This window comes from Ursus americanus, chromosome 36 (genome assembly GCF_024610735.1).
Source record: "Ursus americanus isolate L20-20 chromosome 36, mUrsAme1.1.p, whole genome shotgun sequence".
NCBI lineage: Eukaryota > Metazoa > Chordata > Mammalia > Carnivora > Ursidae > Ursus > Ursus americanus.
The window spans coordinates 19,327,624-19,340,473 of NC_142162.1; the positions used below are offsets into that span (position 1 = coordinate 19,327,624).

The window sequence follows — 12,850 nt, forward strand, 5'->3', positions numbered from 1 at the left end:
GTCAAGCCTTTAGGTGGAGGCATTAGAGGGGATATTTTGGGGAAATGCTCCCCATCAGCCACACCAGCAGATGCCGAAATGGGGAAGAGAAGTAGTGGGCACGTTCTCCCAACCTTCTTCATCTCTTTTCTGGCCACTATGCCCAGGAAACTTTAGAAGCAGAGGTCCCATGTCAGAAAACACTGGTCACACTCACTATCAACCCCAACATCACAGACTCATCACTCTACCTCTCATTCATGCTGAGGACAGGTACAACACTCTCAGAACAATGCTTCTCGAACTACACAGTGCATATAAATCACCTGGGCACTTTGCTGAAAAGGAGATTCGGATTTAATAGGTCTGGGGTAGAGTCCAAGCTGCTACAGTTTTAACGGGCCTCAGTGGATGCTGGTTTGCAAACCACACTTGAAAAGCAAGGTCCTAGTATCTCTGCCCTCCCAAATCTTGAGCACATTCTACCTTAAGGTCTCCTTGTGGCTGGTTATCTATCAAGAGACCTAAACAGAGCAGAAGACTCAGAACCTCTGCCTTGTGAGAATTCTATCCTACACGGGGGAGTTAAGTTCACTGACTTTCACTGCCTGGATTCTGGATCTTTCTTCTTGCCCAAATGGATTTGCCAGCTTCTTCTTGCTTAGCTGAATGACATATCCTGACTCAGCCTTACCAGCTTGATTTGATGCCATTCTGCCAGCAGTGCAAACATTAGGTGCACTTACTAAAATACAGATACCTGGGCCCTAACTGTGAGATTTGATTCATTAGGTTTAGACTGGTCCCCAAGAATAAACAGACATCCTAGGTGGTTCTAATACATTATGAGACGTGGAGGAAGGAAACTCAACTGACTGGAGAAATCTGTATCTATCTGTGACTGTTAATGCCTCTGTATCAAGAAAGGCAGCCAAGAAAGGTAGGAAAAAAGGAAACACAACTTGAGTATCTGATACTATGAGAGAAGAAACAACTTCCTCCCAATTAGACCACTTAAGGGCGTTTATAGTTAATTTTGGTGTATTCTGTCCTTTTCTTTAGAGAAGTTCACTGAAAATGGAAAGTACGTCTTGTGTATTTATAGGAAATTCTTTTAATATAGGTATGATTACAGATACATTCAATTATAAAAATATCAAAGGAATGGCTATTTGCCCTTCTGACTGAACAAATGAAACTGAGGTTGTTCACACACATACAATTTTCTTTTAAATACATCCAAGAAGACAAACACTGAGATCGGTTACCAAAAGAACACTAATTAGTACCCTGAAAGAGCAGAGCAAATATAAAATACAAAAAAGTAGCTTTACTTAGACTTTATGAAAGAAATGTCCTCCCTAAGAAAGGCCACGGTTGGGCTACTTGGTCTCCTCTGGGGCCGGTGTGACATCTTGAGGGGCGTGAGCCTCTGCTGACACAGCTACAGGTCCTGCCACAGCAGCAGTGGTGTCAGATGCAGCAGGGGTGGCTTCCGAATGAGAACTAGCTCCTGTCTCACTGGGGGTGCTCTCCGTCTGACTGCAGGTGGCCTCATTCCGAGAGGCTGACGATTCTTGACTGGAGGTGGCATCTGTCAGACTGGATAGGTCAGTTTGAGCAGGACTGGCCTCTTCTTCGGTTTCCAGCTCTGTTTCCTGACTTTGCAATTCCTCACCTTCTTCTACCATAGCAGGTGGCAGCTGTAATAAAGTCTAATGAAAACCAGAAAACACCAATATGAACTCCAATGAAAAAAACACTGGCTTACAAAGCTAAGCTCTCACATGTACTTACTAATAGCTACCGTTCAATTGAAAGTTCTCTAAAACACTGCTGGCCATTTTATAGTAAAAACATAACTCTGATGGCAATGGCCTAGGTCTTGCTGACTCCAAAGATCAAAGTATGTATTAAATCTTCAGAGAAGAAAATAATACGAAAATCTATTAGCTTTTTTAGTAAATAAATTCGCTGTAACACTTCTGCAAAAACAGTGGCTGATTAGGACTAATCCACACAACTGAAGCAAGGGCCAACCTCAATCAAGGAGCCATGTGAAGGGTGGGGAAGAACCAAGCCTTCAGACAAAACCACCGCAGAGAGGGAGCAGCATGGCACGAAGCTTCTGTCCGCACTCAAGCAGAACACGGGAGCAGCTCTCTGTGCTTAGCCTCTCCTTTAGAACGGCTAAAATAAAAAGACCACCCATAACAAGTGCGGGTGGGCATGTGGAGCACCCGCAGCTCTCGCGCACTGCTGCTGGGAGTGCGGTGCAACTACTTCACAAGTGGGTGGGCAGTTTCTTAAAAAGCTGAACACATATTACTCTATTTTTCAGCTATTCTGCTCCTAGGGATTTACCCCGAAGAAAATACAAAGACTGGTACAAGAATGTTCATAGCAGCTTTCTTTGTAATAGCCAAAGTTGGAAAGAACCCAAATGTTCATCAACAGGTCAATGGGTATACCTGGTAGGTCCATATAATGGAATATTATTCGGCAATAAAAAGGAAGGGGCTACAGAAGGAGGGTAAGATCCCTGGCTGCCTAGAAAAGGTGGGAAAGGGACTGGTGAAGGATGAGAAGGGCTACCAAGGGGCACGAGGAAACTTTTGGAGATAATGGGTATGTTCATGATCTTGATTGTGGTGATGGTTTCACAGGTATATACATATGTCAGAACATATTAATTTAGATGCTTTAAAAACATGTGGAATTTACTGTAGGCCAAATTACATCTACATAAAGGTGTTATAAAAATATGGATGTTACATGAATAATGGCAACCTTGTTTGGTTTAGCTGGTTTCCCACAAGGAATTGAGTACTTTAAAGGTGTAGTCTGCAAAGAAGACTCCTTCTCCAACAAGAAAAGTAAGAGTGAATTCTGAGAAAGCGCACCTGATGATAATGATGCGTGGTCTGTATCAAATGCAGGTACATGTTGTATACAAAGTTTGCCATCTGGGGCATGTTCTTTATTATCTGTACTTCGTGAGATGGTCGCTCTCCATTCTAGAAGGCAAAGAGAAAGTTAGGGACACTGAAAGATTTGATATGCTAAAAGCGAACATTCCAGGTGCCCATGTCTCCACCTCATGGATAAGCACTACTAGGGTTTGGAAGACATCAGAATAGTACCAGAACGTTAAGATGAAAGTGTGAGAGCCCCATAACGACTTCATAAAGAGAAGAGAGATTCGATTTGAATTTAGCAAAAGGTAGAGACTAGAAGAGAACGAAAGTACTACCTCTTAATTTCAGGCTGGAAAGTAAAACAGGAGTTTGGGTCTAGGAACCCATTTGGAAGAGGAACAGATACATGGTCATTTGAGTAGAGAGAAAAATCAACATGGCCCGAAGTATGATCTCTACTACCTTATATGCTCCAAAGGCAATTTTCAAGTTTATTCAGAAAGAAAATATTAAAACTATTTTCCCTATTTATGTTTTTCTAAAAATAAGCTAACATTACTGTTATTTAATTTACAGAATGTTAGTCATGAGGGTGAATATTCAAAAGGTTTTTTTACTAATGAAGGGCACGGTCGGATACTGAAGTCCAAACTTTGTGGTACGTTTCAGAACTACTGGGGAGGGCTGTTAAACTGTGAGGCTGGCTCCAGCTCCCAGAGACTGAGATTCGGCAGGTCTGACCGAGAACGAGGGGATGCTGATGCAGTAGTTTCTGAACCATCTGAGAAACACTGCTCTACCAGTGCAGGTCAAGTGGTAAAGCGAATGAAGACCATAAAAAACTTGCACTTCTCCCTAAGCCATCCTAAAGATGAACAAGTTTCCTATTTATGGCCAATTATAAACTGTTTACATAGAGTCTCACCCTTTCTTACTGTAGATGACAGTTCAGAAAACCATAAAGGTAAAAAACTTCTATCAAGAGAAGTATTTTTACCATAAAGCAACGAATTAGCGCACATAACGTCAGAAATAGTAAGTGTATTAAATAGTATTTCTCAGAATTAAGCAGGATGGCAGTATCACACGTAGGCAGGTGTTCTTTTGATAGCGGTCACTTTCTGCGAGGGTCACACCTGTGTGCAAAGACTGCCATGCTGTTACAACTACGAAACACGGCCTTCACAACATGGAAGATTTTGTGTTTGGTTTATTTGTTTGCTTATTTTCTGGTGGCTCTGCTGGGAGCTGCCTCTTCTGAGACGCAGGCACTAGCTGTGCAGCCCTCTCTGCCTCCGACACGGGTCTCCTGAGCTGAAGATGGGGAGATGCTCTTAGACCTTAGTCCCCCACGTGTTGGGTAAAGCACTGGTTTTCAAGCCTTCTGTTCACTGGCACTGCCTGATCTCCATGTGCCTCCACTTGCCCCTGCGGCCTCTGCGTAAGAAGACTGTGCCTCAGACCTTGCATTAGGAATCTGCCTGTGTGATAATCAGCCCACAAAAGATTGAAGACTCTGAGCTACAGGACTACGTCCAGATTTCAGAGGCTGACATACAAGGCTTCACATGGCCCCACCCCATCATATCATTCCATCTTATCCTTCTATTCCTCCACAGCAGCATTTCTTAAAAAAAAAAAAAAAAAAGTACTCAGCCTTAGTATAAAACAGACACACATAATCTCATCTTTTTCTTCAGAGGGAGAGAAAGAAGTGTACTGTGAACATTTAAAACACCTTTATTTAAAACCCAAATGGACCTCTAAGACACTGTATTAAATGAAACATGCAAAGCCCAAAAGTCACAACCTAAAGATGAGTTAGTATGCTAACCTTTATGAAAGAAAGAAAACAATATAAGAAAATAAACACGTATTTGCTTCTTTATGCAAAAGGAGTATAGGAAGGATAAACCTGAAACTAAAGGGACTGGAGAGGCGGGTGGGAAAGGGGAGCAATGAGGAGGGATATGAAAAGGGTAGCAGGGATGAGAAAGGAGGGGAGTGGCACTTCTGAGTATGTCCTTTGTTGCTGTCCCCTCCTACATTCTCCAAAGTGTAGGTTTCTGAAGGGTTCTCCAAGAGCTAAGCCATTTATTACTCTGTTTTAATTAGTTAAGTTCTCCTTAAAGAGCTGAACAGAGGCAGTATAGTACAGTGATTAACATGGATTCTGGCGTCACACTGCCTGGGTTTTCAAATCTTGGATTCTCCATCTATGAGATGCATGACCAAACCACTTAGCTTTGGTAATCCCGTTTCCTCATGTGTAAAATGGGGTTAATAAGAAAACCAACCGAACAGGACTATTAAGTGAGATGAAATGAGATAACGTATGGAAAGACTAACTGCCTGATACATAGCGAATACTCAGTAAACGTCAGCATGTATTATTATTTTGCACAGGAAGTCTAATTCAGTTCCACAGTGTAAGGAGCACTCTACGCCAGTGATCGGATGATCCAGGTGAGGCTGTTCCTAGCTACTGTGGCCGTCTATAGGAAAGTGCTGCTCTACACCATGAAGAAAGAGTCCTACCTTTCTGCTGGTTGGGAAAGGTTCTGTTGGAATTATATGCAAATGAAGTGGACGGGCAGTAAGCTGGCTGAAAGCTGGAGTTAGTTCAAAACAGTTCTGGAAGAGGGATACTCTTGCGAAGATATACAGTCCAAGTCTGGCTCTAGACATGGCCACAACTAAGCGACGGACATCCCTTTGGGAAACAAAAGTAATTAGCATAGTTCAAGATTAATAACATATGTACGCAGCTTTTTTTTAATTTACTTATTCTACTAAATATTCCATTAAGCTATGGCAATAAAAAGTTAAGCTTCTTAAAAACTTGAAGAGAATACATTCAGTTAATCAATATTAAGTGACTAGTTAAACCAAGTAAAGCTACTGCTTTATCACTAACCTCTATGTTGATGTTTATGTTTTTGTGAGGGGAGAAATCATGACTAATGCACTGATTAAAAGGTCTAAGTAGCTACATTAGAATTATGGAACAAGAAGTCAAGTCACAAGAATGTGAAAAAGACAAAAGCACGACACAGTAAGAAAAAAGATGGGAGGGGATGAGGCATTATTCACGTCTTCATACTATGATTTTGGAGATTTTAATTATGTAAATCATAATGATGCCCCATTCAGACAGCAGCTCTAAATCTCAATGCGGAAAAAGAACTGCTTTTTAGAAAAATTCGTCTCCAAATACATGTTTGATAAGTAAGCAAAAATAAACTATTTTAGGATGCAATAGTTTTGAAACAATTTCTCAAAACATTACATCTTTGTTTACTCTTATGTAAAAGTTATCAGTCTAATGGAACTTGATCACTGGGCTAAGCTCCAAATAGATTTTGACTTAATGACAACATTATAACAGCTTGGAGACTTTTCCCTTTATATCTCCTAAATAAAATAATAAATAGCTTGGAGACTTTTCTCTTTATATCTCCCAAATAAAATAATAAAATGAACTCTCATTATATGTTAGTATGTCATATGAGATGAAGGTTTATATAAAACTAAACAGCTGCTTTGTAATAAGAAGATATTATTCCCATAAATCTCTAGCACATAAATACATCACAATAAATGATAAAAATAGATTATTGTTTGTTTTGACAATTCTTAATCCTGGGAGAACAAATGGTTCCTTTATCCTCTAACAGTGAAGCTGAAAGACTGTGTGGGAAAAAAGTCAGAAATCCTGTGCAATGAAAAACATACTCTGAAGACTCTTTTTACCACCTTACCTCTTTTAATTTCTGACACTGTTTCCAACAAATTTAAGATATATATTAAGATTTTATTATAAAATGCTATCTTTTGAGTGTTACTTCAGACTAAAAAGTAAATGTACTAAAATATTTAAGACTCAAAAAATTCAGAAGCAATGACAATAGTTAACTCTATGAAGAATCTGATATTGTTACACTGCAACAAAAAGCTTGCCAAATGCTGCCGTAACAATTAATTATGTTTTAAACTTAAAAAAATTTAAACCCACTAAGCCCAAGAAGTTCAAAATTGAAGCAGATAATACATCTCAATAATATAAAAGTTTTCCTTAGGTACCTCAGATGGCCCACTGCCCTGGTTCGTACTAGAGAAAGAAGAATATAATCATTCTGTTGACCTTGAAATCTGTCAACAGTTGTCACCTAGGAAGAAAAAATGGGAAAAACGGTATATTTTCAAAAGTGCTTAAATAATATGCTAGAAATAAAAATCTTATCATTAAAATAATCAACCTGAAGAGAAAACATGATCATATACTTGGAATTGCGAAAACCAGTTAATGAACACTAGGAAGTAAACCTCGGTAACCAGATTCGGCTATGTCCCTACGTTACTGCACTTACAGCACTGATCTTTACCTCTGCGGACAACCCAGTGACTATCTGTGGAATTAACTGTCTTTCCCCTACTAGACTGCCCAACTCCACGGATGCAGGGACCTGCTAATCTTATTACCTGGTATCCCAGCGTGATGCCCAGCAGTATAACTTAGTATGCTCACTTATTATTTAACATATTCTTAGTTCTCATGGATAGCACCCTTCTGACACACAAAAAATAAGTAATTTTCATAGTGCTTCTTGTTCAGTTTGAAACTATACGTACAAATAGTAAAGTTCATGCAGGTTTCAGTCTGATATTGGCACTCAGGCATTTCTCTTTTTCACTAACTCAACAAAAAAAGTTTAAACGCTTATCTGCACAGGCTATAATTCATGGTCCGTACCTTAAGGAATTTTATAAAACATTTCTTTTTAATCAACTTCACAGAAGTATAATTTACATATAATGAAATGCACTCACTTGAAGTGCCTACTTTGATAAATTTTGACAATATATGCTCCTAGATAAGTGAAGATTTCCATTACCTCAGGGCTCTTTGTAGTCAAAACCATATCCCCAAGCCCTGGGCGAACACTGATCTGCTTTCTGTCACTATGGATTACTTTTTGTCTAAGATTCCTTAAAAATGGAATCGTATTCTTTTTTGTTTGGCTTCTTTCACTTGGCATGTTTTCGAGATTCATCCATGCACTGTGTCCGTTAGAAGTTCCTACCTTTTGACTGTTGAATAGTATTCTGATGAATAGATGTACCACATTTGTTGATCCATCTACCTGTTCACGTCATTTGGGTTGTTTCTGGTTTGGGGTTTTGTTTTGTTTTAAATTTTGATTCCAGTGTAGTTATCATACAGTGTTATATTAGTTTTAGGTGTACAATATAGTGATTCAACAATTCTACACATCACCTGGTGCTCGTCATGGCAAGTGCACTCCTTTTTCCCCAACACCTATTTCACCCAACCGGCCATCCTCCTGCCCATCAGTTTGTTCTCAATAATTGAGTGTTTCTTAATTTGTCTTTTTCCACCCTTTGCTTATTGGTTTTGTTTTTTGAATTCCACATCAGTGAAATCATATGGTATTTGTCTTTCTCTGACTTACTTTGCTTAGCATTACACTCTCTAGCTCCATCCATGTTGTTGCAAACGGCAGGATTTAATTTTAAATGGCTGAACGATACTCCATGTGTGTACGTGTATACACACACACACACACACTCACATCTTTATTCATTTATCAATCGATGGACACTTGGGCTGCTTCCTTAATCCGGCTATTGTAAATAATGCTGCTATAAACACAGAGGTGTGTGTACCCCTTTGAATTAGTGTTTTTGTATTCTCTGCGTAAATACCCAGTATGTGATTGCTGGATCATAGGGTATTTCTATTTTTAACTTTCTGAGGAACCTCCATACTGTTTTCCACAGTGACTGTAGCAGTTTCCATTTGGTTTGGGGTTATCTTGAATAAAGCTGCAATTCATAGTGTAAGTATTTTTGTGGACATATGTTTTTCACCGCTCTTGAAGGAATATCTAGGAGTGAAATTGCTGAGCTGTATGGTAAGTGTATGTTTAACCTCATGAGAAACTGTCAAACTGTTTTTCAAAGGTGCTGTACCACTCCACACATTGACCAGCGTCGTTCCAGATTCAGAGTTCTAGGTGCTCCCATCTTTGTCAACAACTGGTACACTGTCAATCCTGTCAATTTCAGCCAATCTATTTGGTGTGCAGTGTAACTCACTGTAGTTTTAACCTGCATTCCTCTGACACAGAATGATGGTAAGCACTTTGCATGTGCTTACTGGCCACTGCTATGTCTTCCTGTGTGAAGTGTCTATTCGTTCGCCAATTTTGTATTGGGCTGTCTTTATTTAACAACGACTGTTATAGGAGTTCTTATATTTTGGATTTAAGTCTTTTGCTCTTACGTTTGGATGTAATCCCCGAAAATTTCTGTTGCCAATCTGACCATGTGGAGAGCTTGTCTGAGAACTGGGCTCACACGCTCAGAATGGCAGAGCAGAAGGATGAAATGAACCTCGGTCTCTGATGACATCATGGAGTCGCTCTGTAACCCAGCCCTGGAGCCGTTTCACTTTTGTCTTCTTGTTACAAGAGGATAACTTTCCTTTATTATTTAAGTTTTTCTGTTATAAATAAAAGGACTCAGATACTGAGGTTGTTCTACTTCTAAGCTTTCTATATTTCAAAGTTATTAGTTTTTCATTTTTACTTTCTACATGGAGTGTTCAGTGTGTCCTTGCACTCCTTTCAACTGTTTCCATTTCTGTGTTTTTATTTTCTTCTAGCGCACATTTCATCTCTTCCTGAGTTATTAAATTTCTCTGCTTTGTAGTCTTCCCCCATAGAAATGGTTACTTCATTAAACATTTTAAAATTCACAGCCAAATGTGTATTCAAAGTTTTCATCTGTTCCAGGCCAACGTGTTTTTGAAGCAAATGTCTTGTCGGTATGTTTTGATGCCCTCCTTTTTCTCTATATAAATCGAGCTTGAGCTAGGTTCCTTTTTCTCACTATTTAATCGCTGAATAAATGGTTTCTTAGATTACCTATGTGCCAGAGGCTAAGGTGGGGTGAGCTGGATGGCTTCCTAAAGGCTGGGTGGTTTTCACAACAGAAGGTTCTCTTTTCCTCTGCTCCTGTAGAGACAAGTCTGCTTTTGGGTGAGCATGGCTCACATGGAGGCTTCTTAGAACCAATTTGGGACCAGAAAGGCTTCTGCTCACCCCAATTCCCACATTCATTGTTCAGTAACAGGAATGTGGCTCTTATGCTTCAGAGTGTGCCACTCACCTTCAGAAAGTGTTTTTGCTGCTTTCAAGACTGCTCCTCTAAATTCTCTTCTTCCCACATTTTCTTCCTGATCTTAGTCACCTGATCTGTGTCATTTCACTAAAAATGTCTTTTGTCTTTCCCTCCTCCCATTTTCCTGTTACTTTTGGATCATTTCCAAGAAAAAGTGAAAGAGCTTCTATACAGCCATGTCTACAATCAAAATCTTAATTTCATCATTAGTAATAGATTTGTTATTCTAACCCTTCAGTCCTTTATTGATATAATCAAGCATCTTCATATTTATTTGATATTACTCCATACTACACAAAAAATAAAAAAAGTATAAAACAATAATCCTCAGGTCTGAAGGTACTCTACAATCTTCCCTCACTCTCAAGAAAGAACACACATACAATAAAAAGCAGTACAAATTATACCTCTGCAAAATAACAAAATAAAAAAATGCCACAATCCTATTTCTACTATAACAGTACATAAATAATATAATTTCATTATCTTTCATTTTATCAACAAAAAGTTTTAGGATCATTTATTTCTGATTACCATAAAAAAAAATCTTCAATGTGGTAATTGAGATAGAAGTTCACAGCAAACCCATAACACTGTCAGACAGGCCTGTGAGAGAATTATTTATAGTTCCTATTATTTCATTTTCTTACGTCTTAAAAGGATATAGCAAAGAGACAAAGTAGAACAATATAAATAACTCGTAATAAAGATAAATTTTCCCATCTTGCCAGCACGATGAGTAAGAGAACCTATCATATTCACAAAACTACCTTATTTGGTCTTCCAATCAATGGATTGCTTCCACATCGTCTATTGATGATGTCACGAATAAGATGCTTCTGCCCATTATATGTTGTCAAAATACTGATCTTATCAGCAGGGTACCCAAGTAAACACATGTACATAAAAAGTGCCACGACATACTCTGCTTCTCCAAGATTCTGTAATGTAAAAATGATCAGATTAGGCATTTATTTTTCTTTTGTTTCAATTTTGCAGAAAGAATGGTTAACTGGCACAATTGTTCATTTATCACACCTCAAGAAGTGAACTCAACTTGGACAAGTGAACAGCTTTCATAAAACTAAAGAATAATCCTATCCTAGGTTAACACTGATAAATAAAAAGAGTATATATGGAATAACCATAAAGTAAAAGTTACCAACTTAAAGGCTTAATATTTCTGGGACCACAACAGTCATAACACCGATCAGTAATACTGTGCTACGGTGTACTGCAACTGGAGGTGTAAAAGAAATCTTAATACAAAGAAGCAAGGTGACCATCTAAGAAGCCAGGAGAAAATCTAGTCTAACAGCCCATGTATCCAGCAGTACTGTAATGGACTCTCAAAATTTGGGGTATTGTTTTTTCTTTTTCCTTACTCTTCTTAGTATTTTTTGTGTTTGTTCTCCCCTTATAGAGAGACCACTCTCAGTGGGGAGAGGATGCGGCCTCAAACTGGTTGTCTGGCTTACATTTATGCTTAGCTGAACCTGAAAGCGACGAAGCATACACAAGGCTGCTCTGCCCAGTACAGCAGAGACTAAATTAAAAGCATTAGATGAGAGAAGAAAGTAAAACAAGAACATAAAACATAACATGAAAATCAAAAAAGGAAGACAAGCTGGTTTTCATGTAAAGGCAAAAATAAAATTCTGGAACACCTTCAGGAAAATCATTTAAATATATTCTGGTTCTTGGTTATGCTCTCACAGCTTGAGTTAACCTCTTTCATTTAACTTTTCTAGTTCTTTGGAAGACAGGAGGGAAAAGAAGTCACATGTCTGTAAATCTTTCCACTGTCTGTACTGATAGCAAACTACCTTTATCTAAGCATCAGCTCTATTAGTATAGATAAAAACAAAACAAAACAAAAACAACCTTTTGGTGTATATGCTGCTGGATCTTTTTATAGACATTATCTGTATATACTTCTATGTTTTGCTGTTCCTCTTAATAAAATCAGATGGGGCGCCTGGGTGCCTCAGTTGGTTAAGCATCTGACTCTTGATTTCAGCTCAGGTCATGATCTCAGGGTTGTAGGATCAAGCCCTGTGTCAAGCTCCATGCTCGGGGGAGTCTGCTTGAGATTCTCCCCCTCTCCCTCTGCAGCCTGCACTCCCCCACCCCCACTCTCTCTCTCTCCTAATAAATAAATATAAATCTTTAAAAAAAATAGGACACTATAAAATATATTTTGCAACCTAGTTTTTTTCATTTAATATTTAACATAAACATTTTTTCAGTAAACAAAGTTATAATGTTATCATACTCAGTGCCTATTCATTATATGGAATAGGCAATAATGTAATTAATCCCTACTGATAGGTACTTTGGTTTCTCATTTCTAAAATAATATGCAGTGAAAGAAAAAGATCTGATGGACATTTCAGTATATAAGTTTTTGCAAACTTGTCCATTTATTTTTTAGGATAAATTCTTCAGAGTGAGGACACTGCTTTTAATACATACTGACAATCTGTTCACCAAACTGCTTTCCTTCCAGCATTGGTTGAGTATAGAATTTCCCTAAACCTACTCCACACTGAGTATTATCAGAGGTGAAAATGCAGTCCAGTGGCTTATACTTGCTACAAATCTCTTTTTTTGTGAACTGCATATTCTTAACCTTATTCATTTTTCTGTTGGGGTGTTGATTATTTTAAAAAGTGATTTATAGGAGTTCTGTATATATATTCAGAATTCAACCCACAGTCTGTTAAGTCTTGGAAATAAATTTTGGT

At 38.4% G+C, this 12,850-nt stretch overlaps 1 protein-coding gene across 1 annotated transcript in view; it reads right to left on the reverse strand.

Annotated features, from left to right (window-relative positions):
• Positions 1-1,077: 1,077 nt before the first annotated feature.
• The window catches only part of AQR (aquarius intron-binding spliceosomal factor), an 83,861-nt gene continuing 72,088 nt past the window's right edge, over positions 1,078-12,850 (reverse strand). Inside the window, exons 31-35 of the mRNA XM_045815898.2 lie at positions 10,874-11,044; positions 6,981-7,066; positions 5,436-5,610; positions 2,883-2,996; positions 1,078-1,694 (exon numbers count right to left, since the gene is read on the reverse strand). Of these exons, the coding sequence (XP_045671854.1) occupies positions 1,362-1,694; positions 2,883-2,996; positions 5,436-5,610; positions 6,981-7,066; positions 10,874-11,044 (879 nt within the window). The 3' untranslated portion in view covers positions 1,078-1,361. The remainder of the gene's footprint in view (positions 1,695-2,882; positions 2,997-5,435; positions 5,611-6,980; positions 7,067-10,873; positions 11,045-12,850) is intronic.